This window comes from Equus caballus, chromosome 10 (assembly GCF_041296265.1).
Source record: "Equus caballus isolate H_3958 breed thoroughbred chromosome 10, TB-T2T, whole genome shotgun sequence".
In the NCBI taxonomy this organism is placed as follows: Eukaryota; Metazoa; Chordata; class Mammalia; order Perissodactyla; family Equidae; genus Equus; species Equus caballus.
Genome location: NC_091693.1, coordinates 19,476,880 through 19,497,016, shown reverse-complemented (window position 1 = coordinate 19,497,016; position 20,137 = coordinate 19,476,880). Strand labels below are relative to the sequence as shown.

General features: G+C 52.9%; 2 protein-coding genes across 3 annotated transcripts in view; one reads left to right on the top strand and one right to left on the bottom strand.

Moving 5' to 3' along the window:
- TRPM4 (transient receptor potential cation channel subfamily M member 4) overlaps positions 1-19,966 on the bottom strand; it is a 46,077-nt gene extending 26,111 nt beyond the window's left edge. Inside the window, exons 1-9 of one of the 2 annotated variants that reach the window (XM_023650084.2) lie at positions 19,883-19,966; positions 14,195-14,262; positions 9,957-10,131; positions 9,475-9,655; positions 9,106-9,269; positions 8,648-8,831; positions 4,028-4,089; positions 3,719-3,910; positions 2,774-2,873 (exon numbers count right to left, since the gene is read on the bottom strand). In XM_023650084.2, coding sequence (XP_023505852.1) covers positions 2,774-2,873; positions 3,719-3,910; positions 4,028-4,089; positions 8,648-8,831; positions 9,106-9,269; positions 9,475-9,655; positions 9,957-10,131; positions 14,195-14,262; positions 19,883-19,966 — 1,210 coding nt within the window. Of the gene's footprint in view, positions 1-2,773; positions 2,874-3,718; positions 3,911-4,027; positions 4,090-8,647; positions 8,832-9,105; positions 9,270-9,474; positions 9,656-9,956; positions 10,132-14,194; positions 14,263-14,572; positions 15,530-19,882 lie in introns of those variants that run through there. The other variant, XM_023650085.2, reaches the window with a different exon arrangement.
- On the top strand, positions 16,144-20,040 carry HRC (histidine rich calcium binding protein). Its single transcript, XM_023650092.2, has 6 exons — positions 16,144-18,198; positions 18,280-18,350; positions 18,884-18,952; positions 19,190-19,244; positions 19,685-19,721; positions 19,903-20,040. Exons 1-6 carry the CDS (start codon positions 16,422-16,424, stop codon positions 19,937-19,939), a joined length of 2,046 nt encoding a protein of 681 aa, XP_023505860.1. The 5' UTR covers positions 16,144-16,421; the 3' UTR covers positions 19,940-20,040.
- The last annotated feature ends 97 nt before the right edge of the window (positions 20,041-20,137 follow it).

Here is a 20,137-nt window from a genome sequence, read left to right as displayed (position 1 = left end):
ATAAGAACTGTAGGAAGAAGTTCCGAACTGGGAGGAATTTGTAGCTTGATGAGCGTAACCTCTGAGGCTAATAGTTAAGAAACAAGAGGCCCAGAGAGGGGTAGTAATATGCCTCGGATCACACAATCTTATATTTCTTCCTTCCTTCTTTTTTTTTTGAGGAAGATTAGCCCTGAGCTAACATCCGTGCCCATCTTCCTCTACTTTATATGTGGGACGCCTGCCACAGCATGGCTTGATAAGCAGCACGTAGGTCTGCCCCCGGGATCCGAACCCATGAACTCCAGCCACTGAAGCAGAGCGTGTGAACTTAACCACTGCACTACCGGACCGGCCCTAAGCTTATATTTCTTTTCAAAACCCAGAAGCAAATTCAGAGTGGGATTTCTGTGAATCTCCCCTACTTTCTTCAGTTTCAAGAAAAGGGAAATAAATGACTTATAACATCTTGCTTTATATTCTGCCTTGACACATCATTTATCACCCTGACCTCCCCCAGGTCCTTCTTGCTCACCACGTCCCACAGTGAGCTCAGCATCCGTCCCTAAAACCAATCTTTCCCCATCTCAGGGGCGGGCCCTTTGTCCACCCAATGAGGCAGACCCCCAGGTGCTGCCACTGTCCCTTCCAGCCCCCCTTACTGTCCCCATGGCCCAGCTCCGGCCCCAGCTTCATCCCGTTCCCCCACCATGACAGCAATCTCTTCCTTTTCATCATGGTCTCTCTTCTCCTCTCTACTCTGCCTCTGCCTGGTCCCAGAGGGTCCTTCTCTACATAGAACTGATGCTGGCCCTCCTGTGCCTCTCAAGACAAAATTGGGGTGCTGGGTGGTCTGGCCCTGCCCACGTCACTGGCCTTGTCTCCAACCTTCCTTTCATGCCACATGCTTCATGCCACCATCGGGGAGACGATCCTTGCAGGCAGGAATGGAGGATCTGGGCATAAATATCTGCCGACTGCTCAGCACAGTGCCTGGCTCATACTAGACACTTACGGAGCATTCGTTCCCTTCCGCCTTCCCTCCTTGCCTGCTGAAACCCCATCCGTTCAGCTCTGCGATCACAGCCCGTCCAGCTATCTCCGATTTCCCCGGCAGAGCGTGATCACTTCCACTTCTGCAGGTAATGGACTTATAACACCATCCCTTCAAACCACATCTTAGAGAGCTGCTGTGTTTTCTCCTAGGAGGCTGGTGAGTTAATTTCTGTAAAATGAATCCGATTTGCCCACTGAGGGTCATCCTCTGTTTCAGGTTATGTCCCCATAGGAAATGGAATGATATTAAGAGCTCCCATTTATTGCTCTCCCCCACACCGGGGGGACCAGGCACTGCTCATAAGTTGCCTGTGAGGCTCTCAACACTCCTCCAAGGTATTATTTCTATTGTTCAGAGAGATAAACTAAGGCTCAGAGAGGGGAAGTCTCTTTCTCAAGGTCACACAGCAAAGAAGGGGCCAAGCTGTTACTCAAATTCAGCTTTATCTGACTCCAAAGTCGAAAGTAACTGCTCTTTCTGCCACACCACAGAACATGGTGGATACAATTGGGGTGGGGGCCTGGGGCTGAGGACACATTATATAAATGGACACTATGACTCTTGGGAAATTTTATCTAAGTGGGTGTTTTCCCTGTAAAACTATTCTGACACCGAAAATAACCTTTCCCACCCACATTCCCACAGACCCCCAGGAATCCTCCTCACCACTCATCTACCCCACCGCCCCGTCTCACTGAGTCCAAATTCTACTGACTTTTCAAGGCCCAATTTAAATCCCAGCTCCTCCTTGAATTTTCTCCCCTTACCGACAGTGATTCCTCCCTCACGCTTTGGTCTTAATTTTACTTAAGGTTGTGTCCAAACAACCCCAGTAGGATCTGGGGTCCTTGAGAGCAGGAAATGGGTCTGCCTCAGTCTCTGGAGCCTGGGATGGTGTCTGTTGAGTGAATAAATGAGCCCCATCTCCAGCCTCTACCATGTAGCCATTATGCTCCCTACCTTGGTTTTCATCCTTCCTTCCTCTCAGTTGCCATTCCTTTTTTTCTCTCTCTCTCTCTCTTTTTTTTTTTTTTGGTGAGGAAGATTGTCTTTGAACTAACATCTGTGCCAATCTTCCTCTATTTTGTATATGGGACACCGCCACAGCATGGCTTGATGAGCTGTGTGTAGGTCTGCGCCCGAGATCCGAACCTGAGAACCCTGGGCCACCGAAGCAGAGTGCGTGAACTTAACCACTACACCACCGGGCCAGCCCCTGAGTTTACCATTTTTAATGAAATGTCAGGAGTTCCCCACTGGGAGGCAGTGCTTTGGTTCATCTCTAACTCCCCTATCCCTCAGTGCTTAACACATATAGAAAGGAAGAAAGGGTGGGTGGGTGAATGAATAGATGGAAGAATGGATGGATGGATGGATTATGAGTGGATGGAATTATCAATGGATGGGGGATGGCAAGATCGATGGATAGATGGATGGAAGAATGAAGAATGAATGAAATAATGCGTAGATGGAAAGACAGAGAGATCAATGTACATATGGACGGATGGATCAAACAGAAGGAAAGCAGTGTTGGAACATAATGACAGTATCCTGGGAAAACTGTCCAAATAGCATCGTGCAAAGCCCCAAGAAACACTGAAAAGGGGAAAGATAATAGAAAAGAGATAAAAAGGGGCACAGACCTTAGCTTAGAGAAGATGGATAAAGTGGCCAGGCCAGGAAAGGAGTCCAAAATTGAGCTGAAAGAGGGGAAGGATTTGGGCGTCCAAGTCTTACCCTTGACAAGGGCCTTCAGAACGATGGTCTCAAACTCCTCAGGGCCGTCTTCGGCTGAGTAGACTGTCAGCAGCTCCTTCCGGGTCATGATTTTCTCCACCTGCAAAACACCAAAGTCTGCATCCCCAGCCCAACTCCTCCAGAGCCCTGTCCACAGAGACACAGGAGACCATTCCCCTCCAGGACACAGGAGTCTGGGCCCCCAGCCCCTCCTCCCTCAGACCTGGGAGTCCAGCCCCAGCCCTTCCTCCCTCAGACCCAGGAGAGGAGGCCCTCAGCCCCTCCTCCCTCACACCCAGGAGTCCAGGCCCCAGCCCCTCCTCCCTCAGACCCAGGAGTCCAGGCCCCAGCCCCTCCTCCCTCAGACCCAGGAGTCCAGGCCCCCAGGCCCTCCTCCCTCAGACCCAGGAGTCCACCCCCCAGCCCCTCCTCCCTCAGACCCAGGAGTCCAGGCCCCCAGGCCCTCCTCCCTCAGACCCAGGAGTCCAGGCCCCCAGGCCCTCCTCCCTCAGACCCGGGAGTCCATCCCCCAGCCCCTCCTCCCTCAGACCCAGGAGTCCAGGCCCCAGCCCCTCCTCCCTCAGACCCGGGAGTCCATCCCCCAGCCCCTCCTCCCTCAGACCCAGGAGTCCAGCCCCAGCCCCTCCTCCCTCAGACCCGGGAGTCCAGGCCCCCAGCCCCTCCTCCCTCAGACCCAGGAGTCCAGCCCCAGCCCCTCCTCCCTCAGACCCCGGGGTCCTGGCCCCCAGCCCCTCCTCCCTCAGACCCAGGAGTCCAGGCCCCCAGCCCCTCCTCCCTCAAATCCACAAGTCTGGGCCCCCATTCCCCCCTTCCCTTGGATCCAGGACTCCAAGTCGTCAGCACCCCCATCTCTCAAAACCCTGGGGCCCAGGTCCCCAGCTCCCTCCCATCTCAGGATCCAGGGTTTGGCCCCTAATGTCATACCTGGGCCTCCAGAACCTCAGGGTCCCCTTTGGGGAAGAAACGCTTAATCCAATCTCGAACTTCACGTCGTCTGCCCCCTCCACTCCCTGGAGCCAGGGTGTCTTCCAGGATCTCTGCCAGGCAGTCTGCAGCTCCCCCAGACCCAGCCACCAGGAGGCAGGGGAGCTGAGCCTGTGTGGCATTCTCTATCCGCTACAGGATAAAGCGGGGAGTCAGGTCACGGAAGGCAGGTATTCACCCCACCTGGAGTCCAGACTTACAGACCCTCCTCCCCAAAGACTCAGGACCCAGGAGTCCAGACCCCTATACCTCCAGCATCTTCTCATCACCGTTGATCAGGAGGAGGAAGACAGGGATGTCAATTCCAGTCCCTGAGGAGAGAAGAGAGCCGGGGGCTTGGTCATCTCCCATCAGCCTTTGCCAAGGATGGGAGAGAACTACATTTCCCAGGAGTCCCTGGGGCAAATGTTGGCTTCTGCCTAACCCTCTGTCCTGAGGTTTATGGGAATGGTCATGTCTTCGAGCACATTGGAGGGGCCAGATTTTGAAGACAGTAATGCTCCACTTCCCAAGGGAGGTAGAGGGCTGGGGGCCTGAGCTCCTGGGTTTCCAAATGAGGCAGGTATTTCTGGTGTGAGTCAATCCTGTAATTGATTAACCACCCGGGAACCAGGAGAGGAGGAAAGTTCAAACAGAAAATGAAGGAAATAAGGACTAAAAAGGACCATCCAAACACAATAAAGATATTTATCAAAGGCCAATAGCAAAAGGATATAAGATAGTTTTATACTAACTCTATTCCCATTAAAATAAGAACCAAAAAAAAAAAGAAACGTGACAACATTACTACTGTTCACACTCATCTGGGAGTTTTGAGCTAATGTAATAAAGCAAGAAAATGAAATCATTGGAATGAAAACTGGTGTTTTTTTTTTAAGCTGGAAGAGACAAAGGTATCTATGTGAAGAAAACATGATTTATATTCTCAGAAAACTGGAGAGACTCCACTCAAAATAAATAAATATTAATAAAAAGAATTTGGTAAGAGGATTGACACAAGAAAAATACACAAAAATAAAAAAATTTTTTCCAAACTAGTAATAATATGTATCCTATTCATGTTTTGATAAAATATTTGGGACTTAATTCATCCAGAAAGGCATGAGATTTTTATGAGGAAATTGGATAAACTTTATTTAAGGACAAAGTCTGAATAAATGGAAAAACTAATACCATGTCGACCTGTTACAAAGTAACATAAATTCAATACAGTTTGGGGAAAGGGGGAGTAGGAGGAGTTTGGAGGTGTTTTTCTTTTTCTTTTTTTTTTAATAGAATAAAATAATTTTAAAATTCATATGGAAAAATAAATACCAGAGAAGAGCCAAGAAATTTTTGAAAAAGGACAGTGAGGGAGAATGTTCCCTAATATATATTCAAACAGATTAAACTGCTGTAATCAAAACATAGTTTTGGCACAGGAATAGACAGAGAGGTAGAAGAGAAAAAGTTTCAGAAGCAGATTTTAACATATACAGGAACTCAGTATATAAAAGTGGCACTTCAGGGGGCTGGCCCCGTGGCCAAGTGGTTAAGTTCGCGCGCTCCGCTGCAGGCGGCCCAGTGTGTCGTTGGTTCAAATCCTGGGCGCGGACATGGCACTGCTCATCAAATCACACTGAGGCAGCGTCCCACATGCCACAACTAGAAGGACCCACAACGAAGAATATACAACTATGTACCGGGGGGCTTTGGGGAGAAAAAGGAAAAAAAAATAAAATCTTTAAAATAAATAAATAAATAAAATAAAATAAAATAAAAGTGGCACTTCAGGGCCAGCCTGGTGGCACAGCTGTTAAGTGCGCACGTTCTGCTTCAGCGGCCCGGGGTTCACCAGTTCGGATCCCGGGTGTGGACATGGCACTGCTTGGCAAGCCATGCTGTGGCAGGCGTCCCACATATAAAGTAGAAGAAGATGGGCACGGATATTAGTCAGGGCCAGTCTTCCTCAGCAAAAAGAGGGGGATTGGTGGCAGATGCTGGCTCAGGACTAATCTTCCTTGAAAAAAAAAAAAGTGGCACTTCAATTCAGCCAGAAAAAGATGGTTTATTTATTAAATAGTCATGAAGAAAACATGGCTTCCCATCTGGAAGAAAAGAAACGTAGATTCCCTACCTCAAAACATGCAAATATCATTTCCAGATGGATTAATGGTCTAAATATAAGATAGTAACAAGAAGACCTAGAGATAATATTTGTATAGTGTTGGAGTGGGATGGACTTTTCTAAAAAGACGGGAAACCGAGAGGCTCTGAAAGAAACAACAAAAATATCTAACCACATAAAAATGGTAGAATTTTTATGGAAATAGCATAATGAAAGTATGTTTTAAAAATGTTACAATACATCTAACAGTCAAAGCGTAGCTATCGACAGGAGACAAAGAATTCCCACAAAAAGATGAGAAAGAAATAACCCAACTCAAAAGTGTGCAAAGGATATCAATAGACAGTTCATAATCAAGGAAATCTGACTGGCTGACAAAATATAGGTTTATATCTTTTAATAGTGGTTGGATAAGTTAAAAAAATCAAATTGAAAGCGAGACGTCACTTTTCACCCATCAGATTGGCAAAAAAAAAAAAAAACTTAAAGCAAGAATATCCAGAGCTGAGCCAGCTCTGATGGCCTCGTGGTTAAGATCATCGTCTCCGCTTCGGCAGCCTGGGTTTGGATCCCAGGCAGAACCACACCACTTGTCTGTCGGTAGCCATGTTTTGGCAGCAGCTCACATGGAAGAACCAGAAGGACTTACAACTAGAATATACAATTACATACTGGGGCTTTGGGGAGGAAAAAAGAGAAGAAAAAAGAGGGAGATTGGCAACAGATGTTGGCTCAGAGAAAATCTTTCCATGAAAAAAAAAGAAGGAATGTTTTTAAAAAATGGTCAAGAATGAAAATGGGGAATCAGCATGAGAAATGTTTGCTTTCTAAAAGAAAAAAAAAATATCCAGACCTGGTTGAAACTAGGCAGAAAAGGAACCCTCACATATTCTTGATGGGCATGAAAATTGCTACAAATTTTTAGAAAGTTTTCTAGTACTATCTGTTAATACAGACACACAGCAATCTCACTGCAGGAATCTACTGTACATAATTTAAAACACCCGTATGTAATTACAGATGTCCACACAAAGATAGTTATTCAGCATTGTTTGTAGTGCCAAACGCTGGTAGAACTTTAAGTATCCATCAACTGAGAAAATTTTACATAACAGGTGCCACATCTGTTACCAAGGAATATGATGCAACTATTAGAAGGAGATGCAAGATAGAGAAGTTTGGACCTAAAGAGATGGTCATAGGGGCCAGCCCTGTGGCCGAGTGGTTAAGTTCCTACACTCCACTTCAGCAGCCCAGGGTTTTGCTGGTTCAGATCCTGGGCGCAGACATGGCACTGTTCATCAAGCCACACTGAGGCAGCATCCTACACGCCACAGCTAAGAAGGACCCACAACTAAAAATATACAACTATGTACTGGGGGGCTTTGGGGAGAAAAAGGGGAAAAAAAAGAGATAGTCATAAGAAAGTGTAAGATGTATATGTATAATACAAAAAAGAAAGAAACACTATACAGGTGGAAATATAATTACAAAGGATTTTATAAGCATAGAGAAAGGTACAAAAGGATAAACTCAAAACTATATAACACTGATTACCCCAGTAGAGGGGGTTGGAGCTGAGAAAGGAAGATCATTAACTTTTTCTTGATACACCTTCGTTTGTTTTGATTTGTTCCAATGAGCCTATATTAAAGCTGCCATAATACATTATGTTGAGTGAAAGAAGCTAGTCTCAAAAGGTCGTGTATTATATTATTCCATTTATAGGACCTTCCGGAAAAGAGAAAACTAGAGTGATGGAGAACAGATCAGTGACTGCCAGGGGTCGGGTACAAAAGGAATGCATTCATGGTAACTGGTCTGTGTCCTGATTGTGGAAATGCTCACATAGATCACTAAATATGCGAAAACTCACAAAACCGTACACTCCCAAAAGTTGGTTTTAGTGTATGATAATTTTAAAAATAAGATTAAAGTTGCCAAAAAGCTAAGTAAAGTTTAAGAATTAAGTGGACGCTTTTTTAAATACAGGAAATGTTTACAAAGAAGCAGCTTTTGTTTGAGTTGATTTTCTGCACGGCACATTTGTTTCTATTTTATCAGTTGCTGCCTTGTCTTGATTATTTCCTTGTTTTTACTTTCTCTAGATTTGATTTGCTGTTCTGTTGCTAGGTTTAAAAAAAAAAAAACTTCAATCATTGACTTTTAGTCTTTCTTCTTTTCTTTTTTGATCTATGCATTTAAATCTACGAATTTCCCTCTAAGTATTGCATTAGCTGCATTCCAAAAGTGATGGTATGTCATATATTCGTTATCATTCGATTCAAAACATTTTCTAGCTTCTTTTTCTTTCTTCTTTGGCCCGTGGGTTATTTACAAACTACGACTCATGCAATGACGAATCTCACAGAAATAACATCGGATACAAGAAGCCAGACAAAACTGTGCTGAGGGCAGAATTCCATTTATATGAAGCAGAAACGTGGTCAGAACCATTCCATGGTATTAGAAGAAGGATAGGGGTGACCCTTGGGTGCAGGAGGAGAAGGCTTCTGGAGGCTGGAAATAATCTATTTCTTGATCTGGGTGCTGGCTGCATAAGCGGGTTCAGCTTGTTAAAAACTCATCAAGCCATCCACTTTTGTGTATTTTAGACTTCGAGATAAAGATTTTTTTAAGACAGCAAATGTTGGACGAAGACGCTTGACCGTAGGAAATTCCTTGCTGCAACCCCCAAATTTCGACCAGACGGGACCACTAGGATCCTGAGCTTTGGGTCGCGAGGGGAAGAAGCCACTCACCTCCCAAGCCCGTCTTCTGCTGGGCGATGTAGGACTCGAAGCGCAGGCGGAAGCGGTTCTCCCCACCCAGGCGGCCGTGGGTGCCGTCGTCCACCAGGAAGAAGGCCGAGTAGTTGTAGTCGAGGGGAAACTGGACCCCGTCCTCAGGGTCGCCGTGCCACTGGTACCTTGCAGGGAACGACCCCTGGGGGACAAGTGGCCAGACCAGGGAGTCTTTCCATCAGGGCCGGGAGGACAGACCCCAGCCCCTCCTCCCTCAGACCCGGGAGTCTAGGCCCCCCAGCCCCTCCTCCCTCAGACCCAGGAGTCCAGCCCCCAGCCCCTCCTCCCTCAGACCCAGGAGTCCAGCCCCCAGCCCCTCCTCCCTCAGACCCAGGAGTCCAGCCCCCAGCCCCGCCTCCCCCACACCCGGGAGTCCGGGTCCCCAGCCCCTCCTTTTCCAAGATCCTGAGTCCCACCTTGGGGTTGACGAGGTTCTCTCTATTCCGAACCACACCCCAGGGGGCCACGCCCATGGCCACCACCTCGCTGTCCCCAGTACTGGCTGTCTGGTGGTCCCGCACAGCCACACCAACATGCCGGCCAATGCCTGTGTGCAGCCCCCCGGTGACAATCCAGGCCCCTACACAGAGACACAGAGAGTGATGGTGAGGTCCAAAGACACAGGTATGTAGACACAGAGAGAGAGAGAGAGAAAGAGAGAGAATAGAGAGTGAGACAAAAACCCACACACAGAGATGGTGGGGAGACAGCATCCCAGAGAACTGGGGGAGATGAGCAGTCAGCCCCAGCCCAGGAGGCCTCAGCCCCCGCCCACCCTCAGTCACCTGTGCTCTGGGCAGCCCGCACCAGCCCGCGTCGCAGCAGGTCCTGCAGCCAGGTCTGGAGGGTGGGGCCCACCGACCCCCCCAACACTGACACCACCAGGTTCGGGGCCCGGAAGCCCCATGTGCGAGTGACCAGACTATAAATTGTAGCTGGATCCGTTCGGTCAGACAGCCGGAGGAACTGTGGACACACAGGAGGAGGGGACACAGGGAGGGGGACAGAGACAGAGACAGAGAGAGAAGGACAGAGATCCAGAGAGAGAGGGACAGAGACCCACAGAGAGGGGGACAGAGACCCAGAGAGAGGGAGACAGAGACCCAGAGAGAGGGGGACAGAGACCCAGAGAGAGGTGAAGACAGAGATGGGCAAATGGGGAGGCACAGCAGTCAGCTGGGGCACCCCCAGACCCTGGCTCTGGGAGCCCCTGAGGCGTGCCACCCCGCTGGTCCACCCTGGCCCTGCCCACACATGCAGGCCTCACATTGCTGGCCTTGCGGCCGGCGCCCTGGAAGTCCAGGTCCCCGTAGGCATCGGTGGGCTTTTCCGTGGTGTGCAAGTCACTGTCCCACACGGTCACCACAGCTGCCCCAAAAGCATCCTCCACAGCCACTGACGGGTGGGCACTCCGGGGACGCCCACACTGGCACAAGGTCCCCCTGAGGGGGAAGAGGGAGGGGGAGCATGAACCCCAGGGTTGTCCCCACCGACCCCCAGAATCCCGTACAAGTCTCCATATTTCTGCATGCCCCCAGAGGCAGTCACAGTCCAAGCTGCCCCTGGCATTGCCCCTCCTTGGCTCCGACCAGCCTGAGGGACAGACTGGCGCGGGAGGGCAGCCACAGTCACAGTGCCCACCAGAAGGACACCGCTGTGGCCCACCCTCGCTGTTGCCTGCAGGGCCCAAAATGAAGCAGTGCAGGGGGTGGGGGAGGGGGGTCCCCGCTGCCCCTAGTCGAAACAGATGATATTCCCCACAAAAAGGAAAATCCAGAGAGTGGTTCAGAAAGTGCACACGCGCTAGTGGCTGTGCTGTGTGACTTTGGGCGAGTGGCTTCACCTCTCTAAGACTAAATTTCCTCCTCAAACGGAAAGACGGTAAGAACACAGCCTACTCCATGGAACTATGAGGAGCCAATGAAATCACGCAATATTCCTGAAATGAGGACTGCATACCAGACCCAGTGGGAGAGCGGCCTCTGCAGAACTGCACACAGAGCTTTAAATAACCGTGAGTAACGCAGCGAGAAAGTCATTCCTTTCTCAGCTCTGATTATAGTCAAGGAGAGAGGCTCCGCCGGTGCTGGAATATCTCTAAGGGCAAACCCATCGCTACTCTTTGACAGAGAAGAGCTGGCCTCAGCCTCAGAAAATGGGGCTGGCAATAGCATCTAGCCAGAAGGTACATTCCTTCCTTTGCTTTGCATTGTAATTGTCTTTGATGGCTTGGTTTTTATTTTTTTTCTTTTTGTGGCAAATGGAACAGATTTTCCATTTATGGTGATTACATGTGAAACTTTTTTTCCCCCTAAAAAAATGTACAAGTATCCTTGCCATCCAAAGGGGATTGGCACCTGAGTCTTAAAGAGCAAGCGACATGAGTTTGGGGAATGAGGGGTTTATTTGAAAACGTATCTAGATCTCCTTGGTCCCTGATTCTGGAAAGGATTCAGATATCAGGGGAGACCTGCCCGCATTTACGTAAACAGAGTGAGCTGTGAGTGAAGGGCCAGTTTTGTGGAAAGAATAACACAGGTGGTACATGGATTTGGCAGAAGTTGTCAAGACACTAACAGAATGGCCAACCACAATGAGGAACACACCCCTCCTTTCTGAGTCTACCTCCAGGGTCCTGTCATGCCTCAGTTTACCCACTTGATCCTTTCACCCATCTCAATCCCATCCCTGGACCCCCTCGGTCCCTTCCATCTACTTCCCACTAGCCTTGCCTGGCCAAACTCCTTCATGGAATGTTCTAGAACCTGTGCTGTCCAATACAGTTGCCCCTAGCCACATGGGAGTCTTTATATCCAAATAAATTAAAATTCAATACAATTAAAAATTCAGTTCCTCAGTCACTCAGGCCAGATGTCACGTGCTCGGGAGCCACACGTGGCCAGTGGCTGCCATATTGGACATGGATATAGAACATTGCCACCATCGCAGAAAGTTCTGGTGGACAGCACTGGCAGACTCCCCCTCTGCATTCCTCACGTCCTACCCTCCCCTTCCTCAGTGCGGCCACCCAAACTGAAATTGTTCTCTGTAAGATCCGCGATTACCTGCGTGTCCCCAAATACAATGGCCTGTATTGAGGTCTCATCTGACTTTATCACAAAGCAGCTGGTCACAGCTAGAGGGCTCCAATTCCAGAAAACCTCCTCCTTGGCAGAGAACACCTGCCCCCCATCCCTGGTGTTCTGTGCCCACCTTATCTGTGCCTTTCTCTTCCTCTGTCTCCCTTGAGTACAGGTGTTCCCGGGAGCAAGGCCCACCAGCTTCCCTACACGGGTCTCAAACTCGATGCCTCCAGGGGCCAGGCAAGTCATTAACGGAAAGAAGCTCCAGACAAGTGGATGTGTCACCATCCATGTGACACCATCATGTCAGGCAGGTATGTTTGTCTTGAGGCATTCAGAGACAGGTTGTTAAAACTGCTCTTCTATGCAAAAACATTGGGCCACAGAACTGCCAGTTTGCAACCTCCCTGACTTCTCACATTTTTTCCCCTGTGGCGTACCCCCTCCTTCCCCAGTTTCTTTGCCATCTACGGCTAAGACTTCTCAAGTCTCAGATCTTTCCCTGAATCCCAGACCCAGGTCTGCAACGCCCCCGGTTCCCCCCAGGCCCCTCCTGTGCACGAAGTCCCACTCTGAGCTCGGCGACATATGCCAAGCCTGCTCATCCTTCTGGGTTCTCACATCTCGGGGACAACCTCGCTGTCTCCCAGACCCCAAACCAGATACCATCCTCCTTCCTTCCCCCGTCACTCTCTAAATCCATCAGTCCTGCCCTTGCCCCCTCCTCTCTGTGTCCCCCAGTCCTGGCCTGACTCAGGCCTCTTCCTCTCCCACCCGGACCCTCGCCCAGCCTCTTCCCTGGCTTCCTGAACTCCTATTCATCCTCATACAGCCCTTAGAGAGCCTTTCCACACCCAGAGTTGACCCTGCCCTTCCTGTGGCTCCCCAGTGCCCCAGCACAAGGTCCCAGCCCCGCAGGGTGGCATTTGAGGCCCTGCCCTCGTCTGTGGCCTCCTCTCTCGCGACAGCGCTCCTTGCTCCCTGAACTCTGCTCCATTTTCAAGCCACACCACATTGCCAATTTGCACATGATCTTCCTGCCCCTGGGATCACTGTCCACACTCCTCTCTAGCCCACCTTCAACTGTCAAGCTCCAACTTGTCCTTCAAATGTCACCTCACTGGCCCATCCTCCTCCAGAAGCCATTAGTGACACCCCGTGACCCCTCCCCAGTCTTAGCCAGATGCCTCCTCTCTGCACCCCTGGGGTCCAGTGGCGCATCCGTTGCAGTTCCCATCCCCTTGCCTTACAATTGTCCGCCTCCCGCCAGACAAGAGGTCCCTAAGCTTTCTTGACCACACTTCCAGGGACAAAAAGGTTTTGGGCACTCGCCGGCAGCAATGTATATCTGTTTATCTACACGATTGCAAGCCACACTGCACTAATATGTTTCTAACAAAACACACACTAAATTAGGAATGTTGACATTTCCTACACCCTAAAGATTGTCTTAAGAACAACTAGAGCGACCGGCCCCGTGGCTAAGTGGTTAAGTTCGCGCGCTCCGCTGCGGTGGCCCAGGGTTTCGCCGGTTCGAATCCTGGGTGTGGACATGGCACCGCTCATCAGGCTGTGCTGAGGCAGCATCCCACATGCCACAACTAGAAGGATCCACATCTAAAAATACACAACTATGTATTCGGGGGGCTTTGGGAGAAAAAGGAAAAATAAAATCTTTAAAAAAAAAAAAAAAGAACAACTAGAAACTCAGAACCCATCGGGAGACCTTCGCTGAAGGCAGGGAGCTCCTTAAGGGGGCAAATACCAGACTGGCTCACTCGGTGTCCCCAGCCATCCAGCACAAACAACGGGGCCTGTCCACAGTCATAACTGCTACCCCAGAGTGAGAATTGCTGATATTTTCCAGGGCTTACTATGTGCTGGGCATTGTTCCATAAATATCACAAGCATTAACTTGTTTCATTCTCCCAATAATCCCTGGAGACAGGGCCTGTTTTTATGCCCAGATGAGGCCCAGAGAGGTGAAACGGTTTGCGCAAAGCCACACAGCACGTGTCCCAGGGGAGATCTGAACTTTGGTCGGGCTTGTGCTCCTGAAAATTATGCCCCCTCGGGAGCGCTCGGTGAAGTTTCCTGGATGAATGAATGAATGAATGCAACAGAAACACCCAAAAGAAAAAGAGAAAGTGGCACAAGGAGACAGAGACGCATAGGAGAGACACGGGGAAGGAAAGAAGAGAACCGAGTCCCGGACCCTTAACACTGAACCTGAACGAGAGAATGGGAACTTGGAAGTGTCTGCACAGACCCAAACCCGCCCGAGGGAGAGGACCACCAGGGAACGCCCTTGGGAGTGTCCGCAGAGACTGGCACGGGGGAGGGGCCGAAGGACGGGGTCTGAGGTGGGCGGGGCTAGCGGGCCGGGGACACTCAGGGGTCGGTCCCGGGGCGAACTCCTCACCCCGGGTCTGTGGAGTCAACGATGAACGTCGTGCACGTCTTCTTTCTGAAGATCTTGGGGATCCAGCTCTGGGGCCAGGAACAAGGGGTGGGAATGGGGGGCTCCCATTCAGTCCTATGGGGCACGGAGGCACCCACCCCGCGCCCCGCCCTGGGACCCAGGAATCTGGGACCCAGCGCCCTCCTCCCCCAGACTCAGGAGTCTCGACCCCCTCCTAGTTCCCTTCCTACCCCTCCACAAAGACCCAGGAGTCCGGGCCCCCCCACCCTCCTTCGTCTGACCCAAGAATCTGGGTGTCCAGCGCCCTCCTCTCTGGGAACGAGGAGACCAGGCCCCCAGCTCCCTGTTCCCTCCGTCCCGGGGGTCCGGTTGCTGTACCTGCTCCTTCTCTGAGCCCACCATGCTGCCGCAGCCGCCGCAACCTATCCGGTTCCTTACATCCCGTCTATGAACCCGGGTTCCAGACCCGCCCCGGACAAACCGGATCCGCCACTTTCCAGCCCTGCCTGGGGCGGGGCAAAGTCTGGGGGGGGCGGGAGTCTCGGAGACACGCAGAGCGGGAGGCGGGGCAGAGGGCCGGACGGGACTTCGAGACAGAGACCCAGAGAGAGGGGGACGGAGACCCGGAGAGGGGGGGACGGAGACCCAGAGAGAGGGGGACGGAGACCCGGAGAGGGGGGGACGGGGACCCGGAGAGAGGGGGACGGGGACCCGGAGAGAGGGGGACGGGGACCCGGAGAGAGGGGGACGGGGACCCAGAGAGAGGGGTGATGGGGACCCAGAGAGAGGGGGACAGAGACCCAGAGAGAGGGGGACGGGGACCCAGAGAGAGGGGTGATGGGGACCCAGAGAGAGGCAGACGGAGACCCAGAGATATGGAGATGGAGACCCAGGGAGAGGGGGACAGACCTAGAGGAGGAGAGCACACAAAAGCTTAGGTGAGAAGCAGAGAATCAGAAAAAGAGGCCCAGAGATCCAGAGGAGAGAGGTACACTGACCAAAAGAGAAAGAAAGACTTAGATGAAGTGCAGAGACTCAGAGGTGGGGACAGAGACCCAGAGACAGAGGGACAGCTCCCCAGGGGGATGACAGAGATGGGGGAAGGTGGCACAGTGACCCTGGACGGGGGCACAAAGACTTAGGTGGGAGGCAGAGAATTAGAAAGAGGAGGGAACAGAGATTTGGGGGGTGGTATACTGACCCAGAGAGAGAGAAAGAGACAAAGACTTGGGTGAGGGGCAGACACTCAGAGCGAGAAGGGACAGAATCCTGGGGAGAGGGGATGGGGACCTTGAGAGAGTGGGTGAAGGAACCACAAGAGAGAGAGGGAGACCTGTAAAGAGGGATGGGGACACAAGAGCAAGGGCGACAGTGACAGGATGAGGAGTGGGAGATAGTGACAACAGGCAGCCAGGGCCACATGTGTCCTGCTGGCTCTCTCTGACAGGGACAGCTGCGGCCACTGGGTAACCTGAGCCCCCCACCCTCCTTGCTGTATTTATAGCCCTGGCCTGGCCGGGTCCCCTGCCCTGGGATCCGAGTTCCAGGGACAGGAGGTCATGAGTACCGGGGCTGGGAGCAGCGTTCCTTTCCCCACCTCCAGGCCCTCCATACTGGCATCCACTCTCTCAGCAATGGGTCCCATTCTGGCCGGAAACTCTGGCCCCAAATCTAATCCCAATCCTTCCATGTCAGGGGTCTCTCCCTCAGAGGGTCCCCCCTGACACCCCAGGTGCCTCAGGCTGCCCCAACTTGGCCAGCTAGAAGTCTAGGTGTTGTCTTTGCAGCTGCCAGACATGAACTTGTTGGCGGTCTAAAGTTAAGTCCCTTGGTCCTCCTCTCCTGGCCAAGGAGACCCCTTCACACACCCCCTCCCCAGCAGGGGGGAGGGGCAGGCGGGGACTGGCCCAGAATAACTCAGGGCTCAGAGTAAATTTAGCCACAGAGAGGGGCGGGGAGAGACCCTATTGGCTGGGAAGTGGGAGGGAGGGCCTGAGAGGGGGGTCAGGGGGCTCCTGACTCTGCCTCAGAGGGCTGTCCAGAGCCTGGCAGTGAGGGCCAGGGGAAGGCAGACAGGCAGAGGTGGAGAGAGACACAGCAAAGGAAAGCCACGGAAAGAGAGAAAGAGGAGGACCCCAAAAGGGACAAGGACCCCAACATTCATCCACGCAGCCGCAGCAGCAGCTGGAGCCAGCCCTGGGAGAAGCTCTGCTCCCTGTTGCTCCCCATGGGCCATCGTGTGCCATGGCTGCACACCTCTGTCCTCTGGGCTGCCGTGGCCAGCCTGCTCCTCCCCCCTGCCATGACCCAGCAGCTGAGAGGGGCTGGGCCCGGCCCCAGCAACTGGGACGACCATTCAGGAGTCTCAGGGCCCTCAGAGGACGGGTCTGCTGAGTTTGGCCATCCCATCCACAGCCAGAGAGGCCATGGACATGAGAACAAGGATGTTTCCACAGAGAGTGGGCATCAATTCCAGAGCCACAGAGACCACAAAGAAGCGGATGAATATGTCTCCAGGGAATACAGTCACCGAGTCCAAGGCCACAGGTACCAAGGCCATGAGGCTGGGGATGAGAATGTCTCTGAGGAGGAGGTCTTCACAGAGCATGCTCAGCAGGCCCATGGGCACAGAGGCCATGGGAACGAAGACCTGGATGATTCGGCCGAGCATGGGCACCACTTCCCCAGCCACAGGAGTCATGGCCACCAAGATGAGGATGAGGACGAAGTTGTGTCCAGTGAGCGTCATCATCGTATCATCAGGCATGTACACCAAGGCCACAGAGGAGAAGAGGATGATGGGGAAGATGAGGAGGAGGGGGGTGTCTCCACTGAGTACGGACACCAGGCCCACAGACAGCAAGGCCACGGGAAGGAAGAGGATGAGGATGTCTCAAGTGAACACCACCATCATGTCCCCAGCCACGGGCACCGAGGCCATGAAGAAGAAGATGATGATGATGATGTCTCTGCTGAGTATAGACACGAGGCCCACAGGCACCAAGGCCATGGGAAGGAAGAGGATGAAGATGCCTCAGATGAACATCACCATCATGTCCCTGGCCACAGACACCAAGGCCAGGAAGGAGAAGAAGAAGATGATGATGAAGATGATGATGATGATGATGATGACGTCGCTACTGAGTACAGACGCCAGGCTCACAGGCACCAAGGGCATGGGAGGGGAGAGGATGAAGATGCCTCAGATGAACATCACCATCATGTCCCCAGCCATGGGCACCGACACCATGGAGATGAGGAAGATGAGGATGAGTCCACTGAACATTGGCACAAAGTTGCCAGACCTACCCACCATGGCCTTGGAGATGAGGATGAGGAGGAAGAGGAGGAGATCGCAGTCAAGTTCAGCCACCATGTTGCGAGCCACCAACCCGAAGGCCACAAGAGCTCTGAGGAAGAGGACTTCCCAGATGAGTATGAAACAGCAGTCCCTGGCCGTCACCACCACGGAGTCCCCAAGGAGGAAGATGAGGACATTTCTGCCAAGCTTGGCCACCAGGCTCCCAGCCATGGGCAAGAAGGCCACGGAGATGAAGGGACTGGCCACAGAGGGTCCATCAAAGAGGAAACTAGCCACCAGCCCCCAGGGCACACGGGGGTCAAGGATAGAAGCCATTTCAGGGGCGGAGACTCTGAGGAGGAAGAGGAAGAGGAGAAGGAAGAGGACCACAGCTCCCAGGAGGAAGATGATGAAGGCTCAGAGCTGGGAGAAGGCACCCATCATGGCAGCCTGGGTCAGGAGGATGAGGAAGAGGAAGAGGAAGGTCATGGTCTCAGCCTGAGCCAGGAGGAGGAGGAGGAGGAGGAGGAGGAGGAGGAGGAGAGGAGGGAAGAGAGGGCTGAGCTTCAGGCTCCACTGAGCCAAGAGCACCGGGAGGAAGAAGACGAGGAAGATGAGCTCCCCTTCACCATCATCCCCAACCCACGGGCCAGGAAGGAGGTGGCTGGAGGTGCCTCCAGTGAGGAGAGTGAGGAAGACACTGGTAAGCCATCTGGCTTGGGGGGGGGGGGAGCGGGGAGGAGCAGAGTCAGCCTGGGTCACTGCTGCCCTCCTGTCCCCACAGGTCCACGGGATGCCCAGGAGTACGGGAACTACCAGCCAGGGTCCCTGTGTGGCTACTGCACCTTCTGCAATGTATGTCCCTAGCCCAGATCCATCTACCAACCAGTCCCTGGAATCTGGCCCAGGGCTCAGGGGTACCTTAGGGGACGCTGAGTAAAGGAGGGGCAGGGGCAGTTCTGAGGGAACAAAGATACTTCTGGGGCAATGTGGGGGACAGACTGGAGGCCAGGAGACCAGGGAGGAGGGTGGGGCAATGATCCAGGAAAGAGACAGTGAGGCCTGAGCGGCACCTGCGGATGTGGGGACCGAGAGGAGGGTCCGTGGCAGAGTCGGGGGCATGTGGGACAGGAGTGGGGACTGAAAGGCTGTGGGGAGAATAGGAGATAGGGGGTGAAGAGAGCACAGGTCCAGCCCACAGTGACAGGGGACATAGGGTCACCCTGCAATAGGGAAATGAGGGAGGAGGAAAGCGGGTTTGGGGGAAGATCCTGAAGTCAGTGTTGGAGGGACGAGGATGAGGAGTTGGGGAATTTTCCAGGGGGCGGGGCAGTCGACTAGCAGGAGGGATTAGGGTTTCCATCTAATCAGCCCCCTCCGGTCCCCAGCGGTGCACGGAATGTGAGAACTGTCACTGCGACGAGGAGAACATGGGAGAGCACTGTGACCAGTGCCAGGTGAGACTTCCCCGGACGCCAGGCTCCACTAGGCCCCAGGATGTCCCAGAACCATCGGAGCATCCCTGGTCCCAAAACCTGGCCTCTGCCCTCACCGCTGATGCAGCCCTGACTCCACAGCCCATCCTGCCCCTGACCTGACCCTCCACCTCTGGCCGCTGTACAGCCGCCGCCTCCCTCCCGACTCCGCCCCTAACCCCATCCCAGCGCTCACTCTCTCCCCATCCCCGCCCCCAGCACTGCCAGTTCTGCTACCTCTGCCCGCTGGTTTGCGAAACGGTCTGCAGTCCAGGTGAGCGTGGGCGGGGCCCAGAGAGGCCAACCCTGGCGGGGGCGGAGCCAAGTCGGGGGGCGGGCCCATAAGGCTTGGGGCGGGGCTAAGCGGGGAGGCGTGGCCAGAGCTGAGTCTATGGGTGGAGCAGGGCCAGCACGCAGGGAAGGATGGGCATGGATTCCGAAGCCTAGGAGGCAAGAGCGGGTGGAGGGTTGAGGGGTGCGCCTAGAACCCAGTGGGCAGGGTCAGAGCAAGCAGAATACTGGAGAATGGGGACACCCAGAGCAAGGAGGAAGGAGAGGGGCTTTCAAAGGAGTTCCAATAGAAGGAATCTAGTTTGTAGAAGGAATTAGGAAAAAGGGGGCAGAGCTAGTCCTGATCCCGGATTGAGTGAAAAGCGGCCCCCTAATTTCGCCCGTGGAGGATCCCTAAAGCCTCTTCTCTCCTCTGTCCCACAGGAAGCTACGTCGACTATTTCTCCTCGTCCCTGTACCAGTAAGTGGGGGGGGGGGGGGAGGACTTTAAGGGCCCTGTTTAGAGTGGCGCTATCCCACCATGAGTTATTGGAGCACCCTGGGACTCCATTTCCCTGTCGGTGAAATGAGCAAGTTAACGATCTGTAAGCGCCCTGGGGTGAGCTTCGGACAGAGACTGACCTCTGCGTCCTTCTCTCCAGAGCCCTGGCGGCCATGCTGGAAACTCCGGAACCCTGACCTGGGGGCGTGGCTGCGCGCAGACATACCTCCCCAGCCCTCCAAACCCCCTTCCACGAGCCATATTTATTTCTCTGAATAAACGTGCTTCCCTAAAGCCACACTGTCAGGTGTGGGGTCTGGATAGTCAGGGCACCGGGGAACGCGGGTGGGGACTGGGGACTTGAACTCGTGGGTCTGAGGGAGGCAGAGCCTGGT

Bases quoted from the DNA above. Each gene is read 5' to 3' on its own strand.
- HRC (XM_023650092.2), top strand. From the start codon at position 16,422: ATGGGCCATCGTGTGCCATGGCTGCACACCTCTGTCCTCTGGGCTGCC. The intron at 18,953-19,189 runs GTGAGACTTCCC...CCCCGCCCCCAG, and splicing joins AGCACTGTGACCAGTGCCAG to CACTGCCAGTTCTGCTACCT. The intron at 19,245-19,684 runs GTGAGCGTGGGC...TCTGTCCCACAG, and splicing joins CGAAACGGTCTGCAGTCCAG to GAAGCTACGTCGACTATTTC.